The 26,637-nt window shown below is 39.3% G+C and overlaps 1 protein-coding gene and 1 long non-coding RNA gene across 4 annotated transcripts in view; one reads left to right on the plus strand and one right to left on the minus strand.

Annotated features, from left to right (window-relative positions):
* SS18 (SS18 subunit of BAF chromatin remodeling complex) overlaps positions 1-16,472 on the minus strand; it is a 42,411-nt gene extending 25,939 nt beyond the window's left edge. For 2 of the 3 annotated variants that reach the window (XM_031612946.2, XM_031612944.2), the window contains exons 1-3: positions 16,303-16,472; positions 13,257-13,333; positions 12,004-12,088 (exon numbers count right to left, since the gene is read on the minus strand). In XM_031612946.2, the coding sequence (XP_031468806.1) occupies positions 12,004-12,088; positions 13,257-13,333; positions 16,303-16,371 (231 nt within the window). In that variant the 5' untranslated portion in view covers positions 16,372-16,472. The remainder of the gene's footprint in view (positions 1-12,003; positions 12,089-13,256; positions 13,334-16,302) is intronic. The other variant, XM_031612945.2, reaches the window with a different exon arrangement.
* A 146-nt stretch (positions 16,473-16,618) lies between these two features.
* On the plus strand, positions 16,619-26,226 carry LOC116242261 (uncharacterized). The gene is made up of 5 exons (XR_016465142.1): positions 16,619-16,698; positions 19,933-19,984; positions 21,935-22,009; positions 25,336-25,390; positions 25,659-26,226. It is a non-coding gene; the product is annotated as an uncharacterized LOC116242261 (long non-coding RNA).
* The last annotated feature ends 411 nt before the right edge of the window (positions 26,227-26,637 follow it).

The raw sequence follows: 26,637 nt of genomic DNA on the forward strand, positions 1-26,637 counted from the left end.
ACATTCTTGACAGAGCAAATTCTCAGCTACGAAACACTGTTTTTCAACAGTCATCACTAATAGTCCTGCATTTTTGCCAGTGATGAACAAGACCCTGCATGCCTTGCTCGTAAAAATCTACACCAGTGGAGGTGACCCACTGTTTCATAGCTGCTATAATGGTGTTGTTGCTAGGAAAATGTTGCCCATAGGGCCTGGTGTTACTGTGTTGCAAGAGAAAGGCTTTCTTCTTCTGTGGCCTGACTCCATAAGTTTGAGCCTTCAGCTCGGAGCGGTCAGAGTTGATGGTTTGCTCGGGTTCCAGGAAATCTAGAAAGATTGCTCCTTTCCTATCCCAGAAGACAGAGAACATCACTTTACAGAATTATGGCTGCGTCTTCAACCTTTTTTTTCAGTGGGGAATTCACATCTCATTACTCCATGGACTGCTGTTTTGACTCCAGCTCACAGTAGTGACACCAGATCTCATCACTGGCAATGTGATGTGATCCACAAAACAGTCATCTTCAGCCTTGCATTGGTTCAATAGGTTCAGACAAACTTGCATATGGTGTTCTTTCTGTTCCTGTGTGAGAGTTCTTGGGACCCAGCTGGCACAAACTTTCTAATATTCCAAGGTTGCCACTGTTGTTTCCAAGAAGCTGAAGTCAACATTCAGCTCCACGTACAGTTCCCTGGTCATAATTCACCAATTTATGTAGATGAATCAATCAAAACACTCTTCATATCATGGTGTCACAGCTTTGCATGGCCATCCGCAACATGCCTTGTCTTAATGCATGTTGCTATCACCACTGATGAAACACACCACCCACTCCTCACTGTGCTCACATCCACTGTTTGGTCTCCATAAATATTCAGCAAGCATCATCAATGGGTGCCATTTCTTCTGTATAGGGGAACTCAGTGACACACTTTTGCTTCATACACACTTTGGAGTCAGACACCATTCCATCAGATCACCCTGCTGCCACCTATGACACAGTAACAAAATGTAACAGAATACTGGTGGAAAGGTTCAATCCCTACCAACCAAAAATATCACCAACATCTGCCTCTGATGCCACTGGCCAACATAATTAAATAGGAGGCGTTACTTCTGGTGCAGCCCTCAAAATTTATCTAGAGGAGCATCTGTGTATGCCAACAGCTCAAAGGCCTGTGTGAATCCCTCTGAGATTCTTGAAAATAATGTAAACTATTATTTACATAATAAATAATATTATATGAAAATAATATAAACTACTTCATGAAATAACCAGAAAGTAGTGAACTCTACACTCTTTCCATAAAAATTAGTAGGACTGATTCTAGGAATCAGATTTGTGAACCTTGCTCTTCAAGCTACAAGAACATTGACGAAACCAAATAGAGAATGATAAAATTCCAAGAATGAAAGAGATGAGCTAGTAAACCATCAATACAGGGAAGTTATGTCTTTTTCCTTCATTCAAATTCTTCAAAAATAAAAATAAAAAACATTTAGTTGTATATGCAACAAAACCTTCTTAATACAAGTTTTTTGACAAAGCCTTTAGGCTAAATATTGTATGTGCATATATCCTTTCATTGACTAGAAACTACCCAATGAGAAGAAAAAAGAAAATACACAAAGGTCAAAGAATAAAGGAACAGAGATCTCCTGAAAATATTTAATATTAAGGGCCAACACTTGAAGATGTTGCAATATTAACTGTTCAATATTATGAAAGAAAAAAATAAGTAGAATAGTGCTGGGTGAAATTCAAATGGAAAAAAACTAAGACAATTACACTGAATTTTGAACCACTCTTTCTTCTGAAAGAACTAACACTGCAACTGATCTGGGGAAAAAATGACAACTACCTGGAGAGTTTTGTGGGGCAAAAATAGAAAAATTCCGTTAAAACCACTCAAAATACATAGATCTACTTTCTGATCATTTTCAGTGCTTGATTTAACAAAAGTCATTTATAAAACACAAGAAATAAAATGCCATGGCATTTGTGATAATAATATGTTTGGTTCAGCGAAAGCAATCACAAAGAGATACTATAAAAGCAAAAGGACTCCAAAGACAGGCAATCGGTGATTAAAGACTTTGAATTTCTTTTACCTGAAACAAATCAAAAATGACAGATTTTTATTTTTACAGAGAAAGGAAATGAACATAAGAGGATATGTCAGAAATACAATTTAATGTATGATCTACAGAAAAAACAGATCATCCAATTTATGTTTTAACAACAAAGAGAACCCCAGGAGAACGGTCAATAAATTGAGGAATAACATTAAACATATGAGACACTGTATAAATCACATAAACTTGAAGAATTCATCAACACAAGACATCAGAACAAGGTTTAAATAGGATTTGGAGATAATTACACATACATGTATGGACAGAAACAGAGTTACATTATATACAATATTTTTAAAGGGTGTTGTAAGCTTTCATGTCAGGGTCATAAACCAATCAACTACCTGATAGCAATTAAAAAGAAGTGTCTCCAGCAGATATAATTATTCCCCTGTGAAATTCCTCTACAGCATCTTTCTGCTTGCCGCAGACAGAAGAAAAAGAAGAAAAAATTGTTTTAAAATGGCAATTTCCCTGTTTCTATCACAGTTATTCCATGCTTTCAGAGGTAATAACACTTCTTTTAAATCATCTTTAATTAAAAGGAAGTAAACCTGGGTCACTTAGCCTTTTTTTGAAATTGACCGTCCCTGGTAATATGCAGTAACCACGATAAAGACCTTCTGAAGTACAAAATCGTAATATTCAAAAGCTAAATGCTTGAATAAAAATGAAAATAAGAAGAAAAAAAAACACCTAAACTGTGAAAGCAAAGTGACTCAACTTGAACCCTATGCATTCAGTCATTTGGGTAAGATCACATCCAAATGTTGTTGTTAAGTTGAAAAAAACAGAGGAAAGGTTACTTCCTTCATTCTTCTGAATAAGTGACAAAAAGGAATGAAAATTAAAATCTCCCCCAATTTTATTCCAATTATGAAGTAGAAAATGTTAAACATTTTACTATCGGTAAAAAGTAAATTAAAAAATTAGAAGTAAGATAAACATTAAACATTGCTTCGCTTGCTAAACAGTGATTTTTGGGTCAAAACAGACTGCAATTTACAGACACCATAAGCATTTATTATTTATCAGAGCATAACAAAAAGTTTAAACTACGTTGTAATTCTGGAAAGCTAAACTACAGAAAGACTGAAACTGGCCTACAATCATAAGTTAAAAAAGAGAGACAAGAAAAAAAAACACCAGATTCTAGCTGACAGTTTTCAGCAAACAAATCTACAAAGTTATTTGAAAGCAAAAACTCGTAACAACAGTCAATCTGCTTTTTACTGGCAATTTTCTTTCAAGCAATAAAATAAATCAAATGCAAGAAATCAAATGCATGTCATGGTGGAATTGTACAACTTCTACCTATCATTTCTTTCCTGCCCTATGCCAAAATACCAGATTTTTCTTACCACCAATAGTAGGTTGAAAGTTTTGATTATGCATCATAAATGATGGAATACACACTCAGAAAACTTAAAGCAGTAAAAACGTACAAGTCAGGAAACACAGTTCAGCATATGCTGAAGCAAAGTATCGCTAATCAATACACATAGCAATAGATATTTAAAGGACACTACCACAAATTCAATTTTCTTGAAATTCTCTCAGAATAACAATTACAAGCTACATGCAGCACCAATATAAAAGTCTTCTAATCTTTCTAACAGGAGCTCTAACTCAGGATTCAATCGATCACCTTTGTTTTCAGCTCTCAAATACCATTTTCTGCAAAGCAAAATATCCTATCCCAGGAGGTACTCTGGGATATCACTAATAGCACAGCACCTGTCCCAGCCTCAGAGAACAGCACCCTGTTGATATGTGGTGATGACACAGCAGAATACTTAGGTGCCAGAATGGGAAATAGGATCATAAAGGAATAGATTTCCAAGATTTGAAAATGCTCAGATTCATTTAATTGGGTTATGACTCTTCTACTAGAAGCAGAGTATTCTTGTACTGAGAATATCTTAAATGGAAGGGAAAAAAAAGAAAAAAAAAAGCAAACTCTATAAATTCTCAGAAAGTGTAATTCTTGTGGGCAGAGGAGACTTCCCTGTGAAAAAACATCTACAACTGTATCTAAACTGCAAAGTAAATTACAGATGTAATTTGTATCATTATTGGAAGTACTTGTGACACCAGCAAAGGAATTCTAAATTTAGAATGACAACCAGTTCCTAAGTCTCAATTTACATAAATATCTTCAACAATCAGAAATACTCTGACTTAATATGTGAATCAAAAGTTACAAGATTTTATAACGTAGCAATTATGCATTTTGTTCTAGAGGAAACTGGAATCTTCAATTGTTTCAAACTGTAAATGACAACCTAAAACTATTTCACTGTACAAATATACCTTAACCCCATTTTAAGGGTGCATGGGAATTGCTGAATCACAGCCTGAACCTCCAATTGATTACCTGAGGTGAGCAATGAGTCAGCCATAGGAGCACAGGTGAAGGCAATTCACCTTATTGCTGGCAGGGGTGGAGCCTGGCTCCACCTCTCCTAGAACCATTTAAGAGCTGAATACCAGTAGGAAAGGATCTCTTCTGGAGATCTCTCTCTGGAGTTTTCCAGGGAGCCCAGGACAACGGTAAGCCCAATATCTATTCTTTTTTGGTGTAATAATCTGCTTAACCAAACTCTCTTGTATATTTCTTAATTATAACATCTGTATATTCATTGATTATACAAAGGACCAGAAAATTTAACGCTGAAATAGTTTGTCTAGACAATAATAGCTCTTCTGATGCTCAAAAAGTAATCACAGAATTCTTAACTCTTGATGTAACTAGAAATCATTTAAATCGTAAGCTAAATAATCTGGTACAAATTCAGATTTTGTTGTGAAAGACTAGGAATAGGTTAAGTATGGGCATTAGCTCAGAGAACCTTCAGCTACTGGGACCAGACAAACTAAGAGGTGCTCTGTAGCTCCCCTATAAAATGTTTTTTATATCAGAAGATTTGTTTCATAACCATTAATCTCATGACTTTTTTTAAGATGCTTTAAGACCTGGTCCAATATTTACAGGTTTCACCTGTGTTTATTAACATAAGGAAAAAATTCCATCTCTACTTCAGCTAGCAAGCCTTAAGAAAACTCAGTTAAAGCACAAAGACTACTGCTGAACCTGATGTAAGTTTCATTAAGGGAACAGCAAAGCCGTACAGTCAAAATGACTTGCATCTGTACAAATAACATTGATATTACCAGTGTGCTTTGTACTCTGTATTTGCTCTCAGCAAACTGTCTTGGGCTGAGACAGAAATGTATTGTACAAATATTGTACTGAAGGGAGGCAAATCACATCTTCAAGCACAAGAATTACATTTTAGAGCATAACCTCAATCAAATTGGTCATCGTGTTTTAGTGATTTCTACATCAGCCACAGAAGTAGTTTTTTGTGCATGGTGCACTAGCTCCCCATGTGGACACACTTGATTAGCAATACATGCAAAGTAGCTTACAGAAGCTACAGCCATCCTCTTATTTCAAGCACTCTATGAATCCACCCATAACATGGTAACATCTCAAAACCCCACATTCTAGTAAGAACTTCTGATACATGCTGGTGGCATTCCTTGCAGCTGCTCTCCATTTCCTGATACTAACCTATTGGTGTTGCTGACACAGTCACTTACACAGTCCCGTAGTTAACCTGACCTAATTCAGAATGAGAATATCCCCCTTTTTCCATAATTATTCCACTGATTTTTCCAGATAGATTAATCAAACAAAAACAGTAAAACATCATACAGCAGAACTGCATCTGAGGACAGTACAGTGCTGGTTGTATCAACTTAACCAGATAAATAGAACGGGAAATTTGTCCAACAGCCAAAACTTTTTCCTACAGTTAAAGGCCTCTCTGCAGTAAAACAAACCTCCTAGGAAAGTGGGTAAGATAGGGATCCACAATCTGAGAATTCTTTTAGAAATGTATTGCATATAATTTGCTTTTGCTTAAGAAGGATGATTCTACTGGCCCCAAAAGATATAGCCCAACTTACAGATTTGTTGTTACAGAAAGTCAACAAACCAAGCAGGTGAGGAACAGCTCACCAAACCCATGCTACAGGAAATCTGACTCTTTGGCTCATAAGTTTTCTAACAAACTTGTAATACTGATAGTTTTACAAGACTTCCTCCTCATAAATAGAAGGTTCTTAGTTGTGTTCTTCCATGTATTGAGTAAAATAAATAGAATAAAATCTGATTATTTGTAAAACTAATTCTTTTGCCTAATATCCCACAACCATGTTTTTACATGTGATGAACATATGCAATCAGTGTTCGTGCAGGGGTCAAAAACATCCAAAACCTCACGTGAAGAAAATGGAAACAGATACTATGTGCTGGCAATGGAGCAAAGTCAATTAACTGATGCAGACACACCAGACCTCTTTGTAAGGCTCATACAGCTAGATCACAGCAGACTGTGTTTATGGCTGGTTATTACAGTCATGCCTAAGAACTAGGCTACTGGCAGCGATGAACAATTACATCTCATCTCTAACAGACCCATAATACTGTATCACTTCAGGAAAAATCTCTTTTGCCATTCCACTGAAAGCATTTAGTCTCCAAAATCATGCAAACAAAGGGACAGTGCTGAATTACTAGAATTGTGATACTTCAAAATAAGCCTAAATTTCCCAAATTTTTCATTCCTTAATGAAGACAGCCTTACTAGAGAGTACAGACATCATCAAAGGGGTCATACCACTTACACCTTTGGTTCACAAAACAGCAAATATTTTTTGAGAGTTACAAAAAGAATTAGATGAACTAACAACTCTCTTTAAGGAGGCTGTTGACACAAATAAGTTAGCTATTACCAATTCAAGATTTCCACTAGCTTGATAACTTCTAGTAACAACACAGAACACAAAGCTTAATTTATCTATGCCAAACAGAGTTGCTCAGGTTGCCTCTCATTCAAAGAACAGTTTGGGAAACTGTTTTCACTCTAATGTGAAACTTCACACCAAACAGAAGCATCTAATTTTTTTGTTTTAAAGAGCACAAACACTGACAGAAATACTCCTTGGAGTGTATCTGCAAAGTATAAAGAATACAAATGCCACACGATTCCTCCTTTTTTCAGAGATTTTTAGCTTGATTACTGTTCCTATCATCACCTCCTATCTAGGGTTTGTCTTTCAAAAAGTATTCTCAGAATTACTGTATTTTTGAAAAATATTTTTTAAACATTTAATAGGAGTGATTTTTCTCCAAAATTCATGCTCCACTTCCAACCAATAACTCACTTGCCTCATGACAGGAAACACTGAATCTTTCTTTTACACCCTGTTGCCTATTAATTCAATTCACAATTGAACTTGAGTTCTTCATGGACTTATGTTCTGAAAGGCTCATCCAGAATAACACGCTTACTGCTTACAGTCTCTATTTTGAAAATTATTTAATCCTATCATTCACTATGCAAAGAATAAAGCCCAAAGTTCAAAGACTGATGCCAGTAGTGCTAGTGAGGAAAGAAAACACCACTAACAGATTTTCCACTATCATACAATAGAGACTAGACTGTCTCAAACATTTATTGTATAACTGGACACATGTCTCATTAATTCAGTATCCCTTTCACCCTTAGGAACTTCAGTTGCACTTGTAGATTTTACTTTAAGATATTAAAATTGTTATGGATGGTATCTTTTTTTTTTTTCCTAATGAGCATCTATTTAAGGTCAATTTTATGTCCAGAATGAAGGATACTTTAAAAAAAAAAGCATACTCAGCAACTTCAAAGCACTAGTATTTCTTAGGTCTCCACTTTGTTTCTGTAAGCTAATAACATCCCCAAGTATATTAGATGCATAGATTGAATAGCACCCATCTGAAAAGTACTGAAGTGTAGTCTCCCTTTCAGCCACCTGCACTCTTAACTATTAAAAAAAACCAACTATCTCCCAATAAGAAAGTCTGGGGTCCCTTCCACTCAAAGTCAATTTGCAAATCTGTGAAGCTTGAGGAAGAGTTTAGTCAGGTGCTGGTAGTGTTACTTAATTTTTACCTCTTGTTCTGTTTCCTTGGAAGCAAGCAGCATTTCAGTTTTTATTGACAATGTATGTTTATTTAAAAAAACCCACCATTTTATATTAGAACTATTTAGTAAAAATAATAATTTGGACTGTGACAAGACAGAGCTACATTGTGAAAAACAGATGGAAGAATCACACAAGTCCTAGAAGCAGCTTTATTTTTAAGAAAATTTCTCAAGCAAGAAAAAAAATCACTTTATTAATTTTATTAATGAACTTCTCAATACTATGATACCAAGAAAAAAAATTAATGATATGTATACATTTTCCTGTAACTCAAGCACTGAGCTTTCTTGCAAGTCACTACATGCACAGAATTTGGTTTGCTAGAGGAGTTAACTCACTTTTATAAGAAAGTTAGTAAAAAAAATCATTAGCCTTCCTTTTCATCACAATCCGGAAGTATGCACAGAAATCAAGAGCTCTGTGTACTGGCTGAATGCAAACTGCACTGCATATGAGAAACTTTTGTGTCTAAAAAGAAAGTTCCCTATCTAATAATTTCTGTAGATCTCTGTATCTGTGGTTATAAAAACCACTAACATGCACACGCATGTAGAACAAAACTTTCCCTCTCTTTCTTTCAGAAAAGTTATCATCATGAGTTGCTCTGTTATGAATTCCTGGTAAAAAGCAGTAGGACAGGAGAGGAAAAAGGCCTGAGCAGGTAAGTCTATTTTCATTCAACAGTTGGCAATAACTTTTAATGCCATTCTCTCAAGAAAACATAAGAACTAAAATAAAGGTTGGAGAGAGCAAGATGTAGCTAGATATCACGTGGTTCAGGACACATTACTTCTATGCACACCACTATTTTGGGGCGGGGGTTGTCTTAGACCCTTAGTAATGACCTTTAATTGCATCTTTGTTCTCTGCATTTCAAGGACACCAGTATTTCCCTGTTACTTCCCTTAAACTTAGAGCAAAGGAAACCAAATACATGTGTAAAGCAAGGAACACAACACAAGCTCTTTTGGGGAAGCTTACCCAATGATGGTAAACAGATTTTCCATTGCTGCCCAAGGAAATCACCTGTAAACTTAGTAAGAGGCAACAAAAGGTTGCATCAACAGCAGACTTAGCCACCACTCCCATCCTGTTCAGAAGACACTACCCTGAGCAACACTGCTTTTGACATTGCTGTGGCTCGTCAACTCAAGAGAATTAACCTCACATTTCCTTTGTATTCTGATGTGCAGGAAGCTGTCTTGTAACAGAAGTCATGCACCATAAATGTTTCTGTTGTATAATATTCAATGAGAACTTTATTACGACATCGGAGCTTTAAAGTCTTTCCTGCTCTCTTTACTCACAGCCCGCAATGCTTACTTCATCTGTTACTCTTCCTTACATCCAGGCCCTTCAAAGCATTTCTCTGTGCAACATGATTGGTTCACTGTAATTTTGCTTAACATTAAGACTTATCTTGTTCCTTGCATGCAATATCAAGCTCATTTTAGAAAAGACATACAATCATTCTATTACAATAGTGCATTCTGGAAGACAGTCAAGGAGCAAAGCAGCTTTTCATCATTTTTAAATAAAATCCAATCTGTTCAATACAAAAGGCAGGGAAAAGGCAGTAACTACCTTTAACAGTCCAGGCAAAGTGTGAAAAAGAACACAGTGCAAACATTTTTCTCAAGTAATACTGAAATGTTAAATCCACAGACAACTAAGAGAGGATAAAATGAAGTTACAAGGCAAAACAACTTGGACCCAGCATTAAGTTTTCATGAATCTAGTCATTTAGGACTTCTGCTCATTTTAAAAGCAGCAATGTTGACACACAAAATATGTTATAGCAAGTAAATATTAAGTTCTGAAATTATGAGAGCGTATTTGATTAAAATGAGAACAAGATAAAATTCAAATAACAAAAGAAATGTAGCTTACTAGGAGGATGATCCTCCAGATGGGAACAGATCAGATACAACCTAACTTCAGAAGTTGCCCAGAGGCTAGCCCTCTTAAATTATATGAGAAGCTACTGCAACAGCAATACCATGAAATTTTTATATTCTACTACTTTAAAAAAAAGCATTCACATTGTCTTCCTTCAACTTTCATTGGTGTCAGCTACAAAACTTGAATTTTAGAAAGACTGTTCAAATGCTGCCACAGAAGTGTGGTGAACTGAAACATAACACTTCATAAGCTTCCTTAGATCTTAAGTGAAAATTAAATGAAGCAAGCTTGAAGAAATTTATCTTATATTAAACAAGCAGTAGCTCACACGTATCCAAATGCTGCTGGCTAAAATTCACTGGAAAGATAGATTGTTTAAAGAATGATTTTCCCAAAAACTTCAACAAAAAGTTGTTCTAATCCGATTAAGTTATCCCATTTCAAGCAAATCTTCAAAGATTTTACTTGGTAGGTGAAAATGTCTACACTTCACTAAGACTGAACATCTAAACTTAACTTTGTATTACCTTTGTATTCCCTATCCAGTTATTCAAAGGAGAAAAAACACTGTACTATTTTGTCATTGCTGAAAAATATTCCTTACATTGAGGAGCAGAAATGCACTTCAGTCCTGGTCTGCGAAAACCTTTCATGGCCCTATCCTCACTTTTTCCTTAAGAAGAGAATGTCACCACACTCAACAGGGCTGTGCACAAGGGACTAGAATAAGGTCAAATTCATTTCCAGTTGTCATCAGAACCAGGATATGAATTAAGCCTCCAAGACCATATTAGATGAGTAACATACACAGCCCTCTTAAAGGTTTCCTTCCCTTCCCCCACAGCTACAAGCTTGGATTTATAAAGAGAAGCCTCTATAGGCACAACAGGTTGGACATAATGAAGCACCATTTCTATAGTCCTCTAGGTACCAACTTGAAAAGATGCTTTGCTAGTAGCAATGATTGGAGAACACTTCTCCAGAGACCAAAGAAAAAGTAATTCAATTTCAGTTGGTAAGAACTAGTATCTAGGAATGGCTGTTTTATAGACATTCTTTTTAGCTTCATATTACAGAAATGAATCAAGACTATATTAATTCAAGAAAAGTCTTATGACTAAAAAACAAAAGAACTTCCTTGTGTTACTTGCAGTGAACTCCCAGAGCTTTCCTATTAACACAGAACTACAACCAGATAGCAAGTTATTTTAATGCTTATTGCATCTTTCCTTGCCACTGTATAAACAAAAAAAAAATAGGGGAAAAACTGGTGGTATCTTATGAAATAAAAAGTTCAGCAATACAGATTCAGAGAAAATACAGATTTTTTAAAAGAAGCAAGTATTATCCAACAAATGCTTCAATTCTAAACCTATGCAGTGTTTCAAGATAAGCCCACACAACCTTATTTCTCACACGTTAGCACAATCAATAAGGCATACAGGTTGCTTTGTGACAAAGGAGAGAAGGAAAGAATTTAAGAGACTCACCTAAAGTACCTCAAAGCTGATATTTACCCAACCCCATTCCATGAAGGCTCAAGAATGGATAATATTCTAGCAGAAAACAAGAAGTAAAATAAAACTAAACACCTCACTTTTCTCTGACGTAGGGGGAAAAAGAGAGTACTGTTGTAGGAGCTGATCAAGAGCCACATCAGGAGATTTCTTAGTTGAGAAAAAACAAACTCATCTATAAGCCAAACCAGACAACCTGCATGCACAGCATGTTTAATCCCAGTTTATAAGCCTTCAGTTAAATAACTCAGATTGTGAGCATAATATAAGCAGTGAGCTAACGAGACTTCAAATATGACATGAAGAGACATTCCATCTTGTATTCACTGCGTAGTAAATTGCAGACTATTTGGACAGTTTTTCAAACATCTCCCCCTCCCCATGAATCCAAATTACACCTAGTACCTTGGTTTTATGCTACTTTGTACTTACTGCTGGTAGCAGAGACTGCATGTTCTGGTTGGAGTCAGCTATAGTAGCTAGATAAACCAAGTTTGTGTGTAGCATCTGCTGGTATCTACCAAAACAAACAAAGGAAAAGAGGCCTTAAGTCACAGTGACAATCTGGAATTTAACTCTACACGTGTCAAGAAACAACATCCAACAACTTACAAGAGTACCATTATTAGAAATCCTACATCCTTTCCTCACATCTCCCTATTGACCGACCTTTCCCAATTTCTCTGCCAAGGCTGGCTTGTCCTCTACAGTTTCTGTACTGCAAATTAAATCTAAAACATGGTGACCTCAACTGTTTCACTTCCTACCCTAAGCAAAGTCACTAGGAGGCATTTAGAGTATGAGTGTTTGTTTGATGTTATTTCCAACAGAAACGCTAGGGAAAGAGAGCTCTCATATCCCTAGATGCAAGGTATCATATCAATATGAATCATGACCAAGAACAGCATAAACATTCCATCAGGACCCTGAGATTTGAATGTCTGCTGTTGAATTTTTTTCTGCTGTAGAACCAGACTCTAGAGTATCAACATCCAGCCCAGAGTCAAATGAACAACCTTGTAAGCAGGAGCAGAGTACAAGCACGTAACTACAGGCTTGCATACAGCTTAATATAGTAACTGTGTGCTACACTCTACTCATATCAATAGAAGTAATCCCCTGAAACAAAAATACCTACCATTTGTCACCCCAGCTTTCCCCCCAGATTACCAGCCTCTTAGAAAGGGCCTCAACAGCCACACTGTGATAACCTATCTGTCATCACATGGAGGAATATCTGACCAGGTCCACAGCTGTCTCACCCTCCAGAAACCCCACTAGACAACAGGTTTACATGGTATATTCTGGCAAGCCAAACTTAAGGTGGAGTTTGTTTGTTCTAGGGCAAGTGGTAAACAGCAGAAATACTGCATCATTTTGAGAGGTCTGAGAAGAAAACTGCCTCCTTCCCAAACTGTAATTACAACACACAGGTAGATCTCTCAGTTACACAGTCCCCATTTTTTTTTTTTTGTCATTATGCTATCAACTTGCAGTACTCAAGTTGCAATGTTTCAGTGATGGAAGTGATAGTTACACAGCAAAGAAAAAAATTATCCACATTATTTGCAGCAATATTTTTTCTAATCTTCTCAGCGTGGTTCTCTTTCAAGGTGAGCTAAATAAATCAACTGATCTAGATGGAAATTCACCCGGTCCACAGTAGATTTGGATTAATGTCTTACTGAGAGCATTCAGATGTCTTTCCTTTGTTTTGGTAGTCCATTATACACTGAATAAGATGGTTATTTTCATCCAGCATCTGAAACAATAAAGAAGTCTCAGGTAAGTGTAACATTCTTCATGGGAAAAAAAATAAGTGAAGACAATTATGAGTCTGGATATTCTCAAATTTTGATTTCTTTTTTTAAAACAAACAAAATTAATATTCCAGAAAGCCCTACTTCAACCAATTACTTACATCCTTTTGCTCTTCCTCCCAAGTTTTACAGGTTTTGGTACAAGGGTTTTAAGTCACTATTATAACTACATTTACATTTTATACATATTATGTATAATTATATTCTACATATTATATTACATTTACTATTTAAATACCTATATTCCATCTACAAGAAGTTTATGGGAAGTATTCTGAGTTTTCATGTAATCTCAAGTGAAGAACAAACTTGAAAACTCGGGGCATAAATTTTTCTTCTCCCTCCGAAGTCAACAGTTCAATAATAAAAGGCATTGTAATGGTTAATTGATAGAAACAGACAAGACTGTTTCAAGGAAATGCATTGAAAAGTTAGGCCATATTTACATTATAAATGTTCTGTGTAATTACATGCTCTTAAAACACAGTTTAACTGCCACAACAGACAATATTTCAGAAGTGTCTGGGAATATGAACATATGCTAATTACTTTTCTGGGGAAAATAAAGTTCTAAAACCATGGGAAATTGTTAGTCTCATAGCCTTCTGCAGGAAGTATGGGAAAGAAAGATGTTCCACACTAACAAACAGGAAAAAACATACAGCCTGGTTTCGTAGAGTTGCACATCCTCACGCTTATGTCTTTGTTTTAATCCCCTCATTTGCGCTCTGATCAGACAGGAGTTAAGTAAAACCATGACAAGTCTGAACTACCAACCAAGTTACCCAAGTCTGCTCAGCTAAATGGAAAATATTACATCAATTTCTTGGTTCTTCTCAGTGGAAGACTGGTTTAGATCCTTGCAGGCTACCAACTACCACATCTTAAATCTGCAAATCTGGTCACCTCTTCCTTCCCCTTACGTTTTGGACATGACATTCAGCTACTGAATTTCACAAAGCTAATACAATCTTAAACATCTTCAAGGCTCTTCCCTTCTTCCGTACACCAAAACATCTCAAGTTTGAACTTGGTTGAGATTAGACAGGTTTATGATTCTACAAGGGAAACACAAGCACTGTAATTACATCACTTTCACTTCCCTAGGAATCCAACTTCAGCAAATTCTACCAAAAAAATTTAAAAAAAAGACAACTTTTTAAAATTCCTTTTGACTAATCCACCACCAAAGAAGGTCATAAACCTTATAACCTAGTCCACTAATGATTTACATCCAGATAAGATGAAAACAAACAGTTTAGTCTTCCTAAATTCAAACAAGCAATGCACCAAAATACAGTAGAACAATCAGTGAGAAATTATTCTTGCCCAAAATTGCTGTACATGGAAACACCATCCTTAAGTAGGAACCACAGACAGAACCACAATATCCCAAGTTTCTGAACTCCTGACACTAAGCAGAACTACATTAGCACACACCTAAGAGGATCCTGGACACTCCTACACTAGCACACTTCGTATATGCTAACATCAAGTGTTAAGGAAATGTAGTGGCCAAATTCAACAGAAAAAGACCTGGGGAAAAAGCAATTAGTGCAATTTATACAGTATATAGAGTACTAGTAAGGGAAGCCTTGAATGAAGGCTCTTCTTAAAGTCTCCAACTGTCTAGAGAAAGGCAGCACCTGGGGTGGTGAGGTACTGAACAAGCTGCCCATGTAAGCTGTGGTGCCCCATCCCTGGAGGTGCTCAAAGGCAGGTTGGATGGGGCCCTAGGCAGCTGAGCTGCTGGGTGTTAGCCCTGCCCATGGTACAGGGTGGGACTGGGTGGGCTTTAAGGTCCCTTGTAATCTAAGCCATTCTACAATACAGGTAGAATTTGGAAGTGCCAGCAAGATGGTTGTTCTCCTCACTGCTGCCATACAGGCTGGACATCTTTGAGGAAAATAAATAAATAAAGCTAAGAGGAAAGCAAGGGAAAACAAACAAGAAAGAATACAACAGTATGCCTGACAGGACTGAAGGCACTGTTTGATACCATCTTTATCAGCTGTTGCTGATGGAAAACCGAAGAAGTTCTATGAAGAAGTTACAGATACCTGCCATCACAAGATAGCCTCGTTTCTAGCCGGATGAAGACACCTCCAAGACTTCTGAACACTTACACGAGCCAGTTACAAAGATTCTCCAACTTCAGCTATAGCAGAGTTGTGCCAGTACACTAACACCGACTTAGTGGCTTGACTACAACACAAAAAAAACCTAACTGTCTACATTCTCAACACCAGGTCAGCGACCTGCAGCCTGCAGACAGCTTTCTACCCGGTGGGTACGCATTTCCCACCCTCACTTCTGAAGCACAGACTGCTGTGCTACTGTGTAAGGCTACACCGTAGCCCCAGGTCTTCCGCGACGCCCTGAGCCCGCAACACCCTCCCTGCCGACACCCACGTTCCTTCCTAAGCCAGAAGCCGATTGCATCTGACGAGCTCCCGCACGAGGAGCTTGCCATCACGAGTGGGAGAGATTTCAGAGCAAGAGTTGTGCTGGTGACAGCGAGGGCGTACGGTTAAGTCCCACAGCACAGCGCTGAACCGAAGCACACTCCCTCACTCCGCCAGCACGGCATACCGAGGTCAGAACGCACCCCAGGCACGCTTCCCTCTCGCTGCTCCCTCCCGCAGCAGCCCCGTCACGGCCGCCGGCCATAGCGCTTCCCTTAAGCTTCAGAGGAGGGGCAGAGCGGGAGAAGGCCTTACTTTGCGGCGGCCCCAGCACCCGCCCCGCGGAGCCCGCAGTTACGCCGGGCCCGGCTCGTTTTCCCCGACGGCCTCGCACGGCCCCCATCAGCGCGGCCGGGCCCGCAGCCCTACACGGCACCGCACCGAGGCCTCAGCCTCGCTCCGCCCCGTAGTCCCCTCGAGGCGCGAAGCCCCGGGCGCTCCCTCACCTTCTGGATGGCGGCCGGCGTGATCTCGCCCTTCCCCCGCTGCCGGGGGGCCGCGAACGCCACCGACATGTCGCGCCGCTGCCGCCAGCAGGGCCCAACCCGCACCCGCCCGCTCACGCGCACCCCGCGGCGGCGGGAGGCGGCCGCGATCCGGGAACGGAGCTGCGCGGGGGGCGGGGCGGGGCGGCACAGCCCGCTCCCGCCGGGGAAGGGCTAAAGCGGGCCGGGAGCTCCTCCCGGAGCTTTTAAACAGCGAGAAGGGAGCCACGAGGAAGGCCGGGCGCTTCCAGGATCTTGGCCGAAGCATCGGGGCCGAGAGCGGGTCGCGCCGTTCGAACGCGGCCGCCCCGCGCCACGCCGACCTCCTCGGCCGCCCCCCTCTTTGTCGCGGCGTTGGTACGTTCCGACCCCGCTCTGCTCAGCGCCGGACGGGCGGTGAAGTGGTACGGCCGGCAGAGGGGGAGGTGGGAGCGGGCGGCTGTCGCGTTACGCGGAGCTGCGCCGCTCCCCGCGTGGCGGCAGTTGGTTGCGCCCGGGCAGCCCGCTCTGCCGGCGGGGCGGGGAGCGGCGCCTCGGAGCGCTGCCTGAACTGACAGGTGGAGGAACGAAAAAAGAAGTTGCTGGGGAGCGGCTGTTGCTGCGTGCGCGCGGCTCGGCTGTGTGGGGCCTGCTGGCTCCTTTCCCAGCCCCCGTTTGTACTAACAGGGTATTTTCCTCCGTCTCCCACACGCTTTACCGTCATCGTGGCTACCGTACTGGTAGCGCAGCAAAAGTGAGGAGATTAAAGAAACCTGTTCTGCTCAAGTTGATAGCTATCACGGTGACTCATGGTTACCATCCTGTGCTCTTTGAGTGAGCTCAATCACAACAGTTTTGCTTAAGCTGATGAGGTTTTTTTAAGTTACAAACAGTGAGCAATCCTTAGAATGAATCACAAGGTTGGAAGGGACCTCAAAGCCCACCCAGTCCCACCCCATGCCATGGGCAGGGCTGCCATCCAGCAGCTCAGCTGCCCAGTGCCCCATCCAACCTGGCCTTGAGCGCCTCCAGGGATGGGGCACCCACAGACTGTCTGGGTAGCTGTGCCAGCGCCTCACCAACCTCTGAGTGAAAATCTTCCCCCTGACATCTAACCTAAATCTCCTCTTTTTTAGTTTAAACTGTTCCCCCTTGTGCTATTGTTATCAGACCATGTAAAACATCAATCTCCCTCCGGCTTTATAAGCTCCCATCAAGTACTGGAAGGCCACAATGAGGTCTCCCCAAAGCCTCCTCTTCTCCAAGCTAGACAAGCCCAGATCCCTCAACCTATCTTCATAGGACAGGTCCTCCAGCCCTCTAGAAATGAAGAATGCAAGATAGCTGTAGAAAGTGCCATCTCTTAGCTAGCTGCAAGTAGAAAAACAAGGACTTCACTCTTTAGCAGAAGTATACTCATGGCTCTTAGGAGCTGGTGAGGTGTGTGAATGTGTCCAAGGCAGCAGGCCCCTTCATTAACTGGACAGTAAGCGTTCTCATGAAATACACTAAACACCAAGAACTCAGCAAAATGTTTTCTTACAAGTATAACTTATCTTGCTCTCATTCTCTGTTCACCCAGCTGCTGTCTGCAGAACATTCTGCATAGGGGTATCTTGGTGATGGCAGTATTGGAGAAAATAATGCTTATGTGTCAGCCATAGAAGTACTGCTTTGAAGATCTAAATGTTGCTCCATATTCTCCCACATTTTCATCTTGATGATGAGTAGAGGAGAAAAAATAGGCTTATGAGATTCTACAGATGAGAAACCATAAAATGAACAAAGTATCTGGCCATTGTATTTTGCAAAAATAGTCCAAATTAAATATGAAAAACTTTTGAGTGCCTTCCTATTTCCACACAAAATATGGGAGATTGGTATATAGAATTCAACCGATATGTGTGTAAGATCATTCATTCCTAATAATTAAAACCACATCTTTTTCCTAGTTTTGTCAGGTAGTTAAATTAAATCAATTTATTTCCCTTCTCTTTGGGATGGTTTTTCCTTCCTATTTTTAAAATGTTGGACTTCTATATTCATAAATAGCAACAGATCTAAAGATACATTGGAAAAAGACTCCACGGCTCTACTTTAAAAAACAACATGTAAATAATGGCACAGACGCATACAAGTAAGGAAATAGATAGCTACAATGGAAGTGTGCCACATGTCTCAGAACACATAACCACAACAGGGTGTCTCTTTTATGACTTTCTTAATGCACTGCAATATGCCTAGATATCAAAGGACATATGGTATATTTTCTCTTTAATTGCATATTTATTTGCTCTTGTGAGTTACTCACAACTTTAACATTATTTAATTGTAATTTAGATGCATAAATCTAGATCATCACCAAGAGCCTCAAATACAAATACATTTCAATCAGATGTTTCTTCCACTTCTGTTCTAATTTTCATCAATGTATTACCCTTTTTGTTTGTGTGTGTATGGGAACTGCTGAGTCTCGGCCTGAACCTCTGATTGATCACCTGAGGTGAGCAATGAGTCAGCCCTGGGAGCACAGGTGAAAGCAATTCACCTGTGCTGCAGGAAGGGGTGGAGCCTGGCTCCATTTAAGAGCTGACCCATTTAAGAGCTGACTACCAGCAGGGAAGGATCTCTTCTCTGAAGATCCACTCCTGGAGTTTCCTGAGTGAGCCCACGATATGGGTAAGTATCCTATCTATTCTCTTTGTCTTGCTTTGCTTAACTCTCTTGTTTGTTTCATTATTATAACATCTTAATATTATTTGATTATACGATGTTCCTTTATACAATTTTCCTTGATTATACACTATCTTAATATTCTTTGGTTATACAATGTGCATTTGAGTATTCTTTATTTCTTATGAGATAGAAGAACACAGGGAAAGATGGGCCCCTTTCCAAAAGATTCTTTTTCCCATGCTTCCAATTCATACTTTTTAATGGTAAGTAGTAGGTAAAGATACAGGCCCCAAGTCTGGAGTCTGGAAAGTATTAACATTTTGTTCCTTGAGAAAGAAAGTGAAGGGAATAAAAGTAGAGTGGACTTAGTCTTTTCAGGACTAAGTCAAAATTCCTCATCACAAGAGGAATCGCGTTTCAGTTAGTTTCTGGGAAACATGCAATGTTTGCAATGATCCACACTTTAAACAATTCTGAGGGTAAAAAAAATTGTAAGCTATCTCCAGTTTCTAGCTATGTTTTCTGGCAGTATTGCCTGAATTCCTGTACATTCTCTGGAATAGAAAGTAAAGGTGAGAGAAGGAATTAGCTGACATGCCCTTCCATGAGCAGGCCAATAGAGAATGCTGAATCATTATTTTTTAAATCTCAGATTTCATAATTGATGTTTACTGAGATAGTCACAAGACAAAGGACAGCAAAAAATGTTATGGTAGCTTTGTCTACTTAGACTTGCTTGACTAAAGATCTCAGTTGAGAATGTTTCCTGAGAATAATTCCTGAGGTTAATTTTTCTCAAAGCCTTTAACATATTGGTGATAGAACTATATTTTGTGCATTTTGTGCAAAAAAAAAACACTTTCCTTACTCTACTAAGATAAGTCTGAACCATCTGCTAGTAGGATGATAGGTTGAATTACTGCCTTTTTTTTTTAGGGCACATCAGGGTGTTTCTGTGTGTGTTTTGTAACATCAGCAACACAATCAGGTAACAGTTACAGCAAATCCCAAGTAAGCACTTTATTTTGATAGATGAAGATGGAAGACAGCAGAAGGAAGAATTACTGTTGGTTTAGTGTTTCTTTACCAACTGAACTTGGTGTCACCTCATGACTTTAGTGGGATTTCCTACATCCCCAGTCTCCATGGGTGTTGATGTTGCTGGAAATGGAGCTAGCGTCTGTCTGTTTAAATGGCAGAGTCTCAAAAATGATTTAGATTCTATTTGATAAGCAGTAATGTTATCAAAATTTGGCGATATTCATGTGAGGGTGGATTATAGTTTTCTTGCTTCCTAAAAGGGATTGCACTAATGGTAAATTTGTCTTGAATTAATTCTTTCAGCTTCTTGTTTGATACTTTAAATTTTGCCATTTGTTTTTTGCCCTGGCATTGTATAGAATATTAATAAGTAGCACCTGAAATGCAAGCCTCTACATTTTGATAAAAAGTGGATTACTCAGATAGCATTGCACACTACAATTATATTGGTGGCTCTGCTGTGTTCCAGTGGGGCAATAACAAAAACACAAAAAATCAATGCAATGCTAAATTTTTATTTTAGTGTCTGTCATCTTAGTCTGAAAATGTAAATATTTAGAATAAGGGCACTCGCATCATGTTCAGTAGTTTGCACTAGTGGGAGTAAGTGCAGCAGCTGAATAGAGAAGATCTTTCTGTGTCCTGCTTTTATTCTTCAAAAGGGAATCTCCAGCTAGTAGGAATGTATGCTATAAATAAAAAATAGCAGAACATCTTATCTAAGCCTCTTTGGAGCTGAAAATTCCTCAAGAATTCTTAGATGTTAATATTTTATTTTAGAACATGGAAACAAAGTACTATAGTTCCTGATTTCTTCATTTTTTTTGAATGTCAGAAGCAAAGCAGAAAGCAGACTGTGCAGCTACAGGATAGTACTTCTGCCTTGTCACTGGGATTCTAATCAACCACTTGATGAAGGAATACAGAAAAATAATTAAATCACGTGTAGTTTTCTTTCTCTGAAGAAGGAGTAATCTCATGACCTAATTAAGACCTCCCTCATTCCTCTGTCAGTTTTTCCAGTACTGCCCAGGATGCTCTTGTTCTTTGCCAAAAGGGCATATTGCTGACTCGCACTCACCTTGTCCACCTAGATCCCCGCATCCTTTCATGCTGGGCTGCTTTCCAGCCAGTTGGCCCCTAGCGTGTACTGATACATGTGGTTATCCTTATTGAGGTGAAGTACTTTGCACTTCCCAGTGCTGAATTTAATGATGTTCATATTTGACCATTCTTGTCCTTCTTGATGATGGGTGCCTCCCATCAGGCCCCATGGACTTATGTTGTTTATTTTGTTTAAATATTCCCTAATCCTCTTCCACCAAGCTGTCCTTGCTCCAGAATATCCCATGTCTCTAAGAGTGGCTGTTTCTGAAAGCTGGTCTTAAAGACTGAGGCAGAGAACATACTGAATACTTCAGCTTTTATGGTGTCCACTGTCACAAGGCTGCTGCCCCATTCAGCACTGGGCTCACATTTTTCCTGGTTTTCTTTTTGTTCCTGATAAACTCATGAAGTCTTTCTTGTGTTCACATCCCACACCAGATTAAACTCCAGGTTGACTTTGGCTTTCCTAACTCATTCCCTGCATACTCAGATGTGTGTATATTCTTCCAAGATTCCTCCTCTGTCCTTGCTTCAACTATTTTTATATTTGAATTCTATTAGGAATTCCTTGTTTATCTCTGCAGGCCTCCTTGCTCAGTCTTGTGCTTGTCAAGGTGGACCATTATTGAGTTTAGAGGAGCTGATCTTTGAAAATTGGCCATCTCTCATAGATCCCTCCTCTATCTAGAACCATATTCCAGGGGAGTCTTTCAGGTAGGTCCTTGATCAATCCAGATTCTCCTAAAATCTTGGTTGTAATCCTGCTTTTTGCTTTGTTCCATCCTTCCAGGATTCCAGCATCTCATGGTCAATGCAGCCAAACCTGTCCAGGATGTTCCCATTCCTGACAAATCCTTCCTCATTTGTACGTGTTCAGCAAGTACCTCTCCTTGTTGGCTCTTTGATCATCTTTTTTAGAGATTTGTCATCAGTGTGCTTCCCAAGCCTTTTGCGTGGCTTGTGCTTTGTTGTGTTGCACCACCATCAGGCAGCAGGAGCACTAAAGTCCTCCGTGAGGATCAGAGCAAATGTGAGACTTCTACCAACTGTCTGAAGAAGGCCTTCTACGTATGATCATAGAATCATAGAACCATAGAATATCCCAAGTTGGATGGGACCGAACTCCTGGCTCCACACTGGACCACCCAAAATTCAAATCATTTGTCCATTGTCCAAACACCCCTTAAACCCCAGCAGCTTGGGGCTGTGACCACTGCCCTGGGCAGCCTACCGACATCTGGTGATGAAACTTTTCCTAACCCCTACCTGACCCTCTCCTGATGCAGCTCTATGCCATTCCCTCAGGCCCTGTCACAATCACCGTAGAGCAGAGCTCAGCACTGGAGCTGCAGGCCACAACATAGCCTCCTCTCAGCCTCCTCTGCTTGGGGCCAAACAAACCCATGGACCTCAGCTGTTCCTCATACACCTTGCTCTCTAGATCCTTCACATCTATGTAGCCCTCCTTTGGATGCTGTCTAATAGTTTTATATCTTTCCTATATTGTGATGCCTAAAACTGCACACAGTGCTCAAGGTGAGGCTGTACTGGTGAAGAGTAGAGCACTAGTTGTACTTCCCAAATGAATACAGACACACAGAACAAGTTCACTAGTGCTTTTCTGCACCACTTGTTGTCATTGAGGTGCTGTATAAGAGAAATGGCACCATTGGTTATTAATGGTGACAACACTGTCTCTAATCTAGTTTTGGGCAAATATAATTGAGTTGACTCCTTGTCCATCCCAGGGCAGAGTTCCATACTCCTTTTCTGCTGTGGTCTCACATAAACAGCATTTGTTTTTGTTCTCTTATCTCAGCTCATTTTTTATAACCTCTCTATATTGCTCTTTAAATTATAGAAGAAAAATAGCATTGTCATTTAAAACAGTGTTTTTTCACTTTCTATATGTAAGATTTCTCAAACTCGCCATGTATCTTATCAGAAGCTCTTCAAGACTAATTCTTTTGGTAAATAAAAAGCAATAAATTATACAACAAAATACAAATCAGGGAATACAGTTTTATTTGTCCAAAAATAGATTACAGGGAAAATCTTGTCACTCTTAATAACCAGCAGTGTAATTTCTGCTATACAGCACCTCAGTGACAACAAAACACAGCAAAAAAACAGTATACTTAGATTCCTGTAAATAACATCTGTGAGTATTATTGTGCTTGAAACCAATTTGGGAAAATACACACTAACTGAAAACTTGTTGTATTGAATGTACATTTATTGTTCTCCACTTTTAATGTCTGGTTGCTGCTTGCTTTTTTTCTATGTTCCAAGTATTTTCAAGGATAAAATTATTATGACTGTTGATCCAGTTGCAAGGTGAGGGTCTTTAACACTTCTTACATACACTGCATATACATTTCACTCTTAGAGTGGAATGAGAAGAGATGCAGAATATTCATGTTTATAATTTTTAATAATTTTATAATTATAAATTTTAAAAAAATTATAATATTTTAGAAGAAACAAAGATAAACTTATGTTGAAGACATATTGCATCATTGTTTGTACCGTGGTATTCATCCTTCCAGAAGGGGCTCTGTTTCCCTTTGGCCCCGTTTCTGTATTTCATACACGACTAGTAATTTAGTCACTAGGACTATGTAAGGCACAGGACTCACTGGAGGCTAAATCATGTTTTCTTTGAAAGCTTGCTCATTTATAGCTTTCTGTATTGAGTAGTTCCATCATCAGTGCAAACAGAGTAGGTATGTATTTTCAAGAGCCAAAAAAGACTAAGATATTTTGAAATGTTTCCTTTACCTAGTCCAAATTTCTAACATAGACTGTGCAGAAACAGGGAATGGTTGTTTGAAGTAGTAATGTCTCCATTCTGTGTTACTGTACAGATGTATATATATAAAATATGTATTGGTTAGGCAATATTTTGCCTTCCATATTTCCTTTCATGAAGAAATTCTTCCTAACATCTAATCTAAACCTCCCTAGTACAACTTGAGGCTGTTTCCTCACATCCCAGTGAGGAAAAACTGTTTGGGTATTGCCCTGGTGTGCAAGCTGTCCTCCTGCCTGCCCAGGAGGACCTTCCTGTGTGCTTGCAGGAACAGGCCCACCAAAAAGTGCTGAGAAGGGTCAGCTCTACGAAAAGCGGGTAGTGCATACAAACAGATTTTGAGAAAGCGAAGAAAGGGAAAGGGAAGCTTATATGCTATTTCAGTCATGCTTGAGACTTTCAGCTCAAAATCGTGAGTTAATCACTGGTCACTGTCATTCATTTATTTTCTTCAGCTCATTGACAAAGCACTGCTCAAAATTTCCAGAATTTATAGATTTGTATCTTCTAAGAAAAAAAGTTTTATGAGGGGAAATACTAAGGTTCAAATCAACCACTAAAAAAAACTTTATGCTCTTTATCAACTTTATCTTCTTATCAGCTGTTGACTCTAGCATCCTCTCCATTAGTCTTTCTTAGAAATTTTCAAAGCTGCAGTCCTCATGTGGTGGTGTTTGGTTTTTTTCTATGAACATGAGTGGAAGGAGCTTCTCATAAATGTCTGCAGTACATCACTGTCTACCTTCAAAACTGTTCCCTGCTGAAATACCCATGAAACCAGGGACAGCACTTAAGCCGTGATTTGGCATTATTCTGTAGCAAAGTAAACCTCACAGCTAGTTATTCTCAAAAGCAATTTTTTTCCTACAGCCACTCTACACTCACTTGTTCCCACTTTGTCTATTGTGCCATCACTGTTACTCATCTGATCTTGTAATGAGTTGGAAGCTAAAATATCAGAAAAACAATTGTTTTTTTTATGAGTAGTTTTATGCCTGTTGTATTTCACAAACTAGGAGTAGATGCGTTTCAGTGTCAAAGTAAGTGAAGGCAATTACAGGGGCACAAGAATTGAGCAGAGTTGCCCTTCTTTGTCAGCAATTAACTTTTAGATCAGTGTAGCATGATTGCAGATAAGCACATAGTACACTGAGAACACTGGTTATCACACTGAGAACACTGGTTATCACACTGATCTGTGCTGTCTTTATCTCCCCGCACTCATGTGTCTGTAACCACCTCATTTCCTTTATCTTCTACTTTGTAAGAGTTTTGTTCTGGGGCTGCATCTGTATTGACTTTGTAAACCACAAGTTTTGCAACTTTGCAAGTTTCTGCTGTTATGCTTACTACAATGTATGTTTTTTCCTTCCTAACAGATCCCAGACATTACTATTTATTGCTTGGTGAGGATGACACAGCCTTCACAGAACTGTATGTCTAGATCATTGTGAAAAGGCTTAGTATTATACCACCTCAAAATAATAAGTTAATATTGAAAATTAGAACAATGCCTTTATTCTGATATAATAGCTTGGAAATTTAGTGCTGGATACAGCTGTGTTGGATGCACACATTATCTGTCAACATCCTTCAGAAGAAAAGGATTGTAAGAAAAATGTATACTCTTGATGACCATGTCTGTTTGACCTTTGCAGGTATTGTTCCTGGTTTTATTACTCTACAATATGTTCTGTTGCAGGTTTGTGATACGAAAAACACCTTTAAAGGCTGCTCTTGTGAAGAGCATTGTGGAGATGGACACTGTGGTTTGGGAGCTTGATATTAGGAAATCAGAGTCATGTCAGGGATTGGAAAGGACCTTGAGTTCCTACATAACTGATCTAAGAGTATCAGAAGGATTCGTATGAGACCTGTGCAAAATGTTTTGATCTTTAAAATTTGTTGATCTCTTGTTATTTTTTTAAAAACATCTTAGGTCTGTTTGCATCTCATCAGCCTGAACAAGCCTGTTGGAGAACAGAAGCAGCTCTGGACTGGCTGCAACTGCAATAAGCAGACTGAGGGGAAGAGGTGGAGAAAGGCAAACCCAGGGAATAAATTCAGCAGAGAAAACTGGGATAACACTGGAAATATCATCCCACTGAGAATCTAAAAATAAGTTTGGGCTTGAGTCTGTGTTGTTGTCCTCCTCTTCTGCCCTAGGAACTACTTCTTGATATTTCCCTCTGTATAATCAATGAAAATTATATAAAGGAATATTATACAATCAAATAATATTAAGATGTTATCATAATGAAATAAGAGAGTTAGACACAGCGAGACAAAGAGAATAAATAGGATGCTTACCCATCTCGTAGGCTTGCTCAGGAAACTCCAGTGGAGTGGATCTTCTGAAGAGAGAGATCCTTCCCCACTGGTAGTCAGCTCTTAAATGGGTCTAGGAGAGGTGGAGCTGGGCTCCACTCCTTCCTGCAGCACAGGTGAATTGCTTTCACCTGTGCTCCCAGGGCTGATTTCTTGCTCACCTCAGGTGATTAATCAGAGGTTCAGGCCATGACTCAGCAGTTCCCATACATTCCACCCCTTCACAGCATGAACCAGTGATCAGGTTGACTAATGGGTAAGCTTTTCCTAATACAGAGACCCACTATATCACGACGCTTATACAATTTCCATCGTGACACATGTTGGTACAATTCAAGACAAGTGACAAATGG

Source organism: Phasianus colchicus, chromosome 3 (genome assembly GCF_987193195.1).
Source record: "Phasianus colchicus chromosome 3, bPhaCol1.hap1.1, whole genome shotgun sequence".
NCBI classification, from domain to species: domain Eukaryota; kingdom Metazoa; phylum Chordata; class Aves; order Galliformes; family Phasianidae; genus Phasianus; species Phasianus colchicus.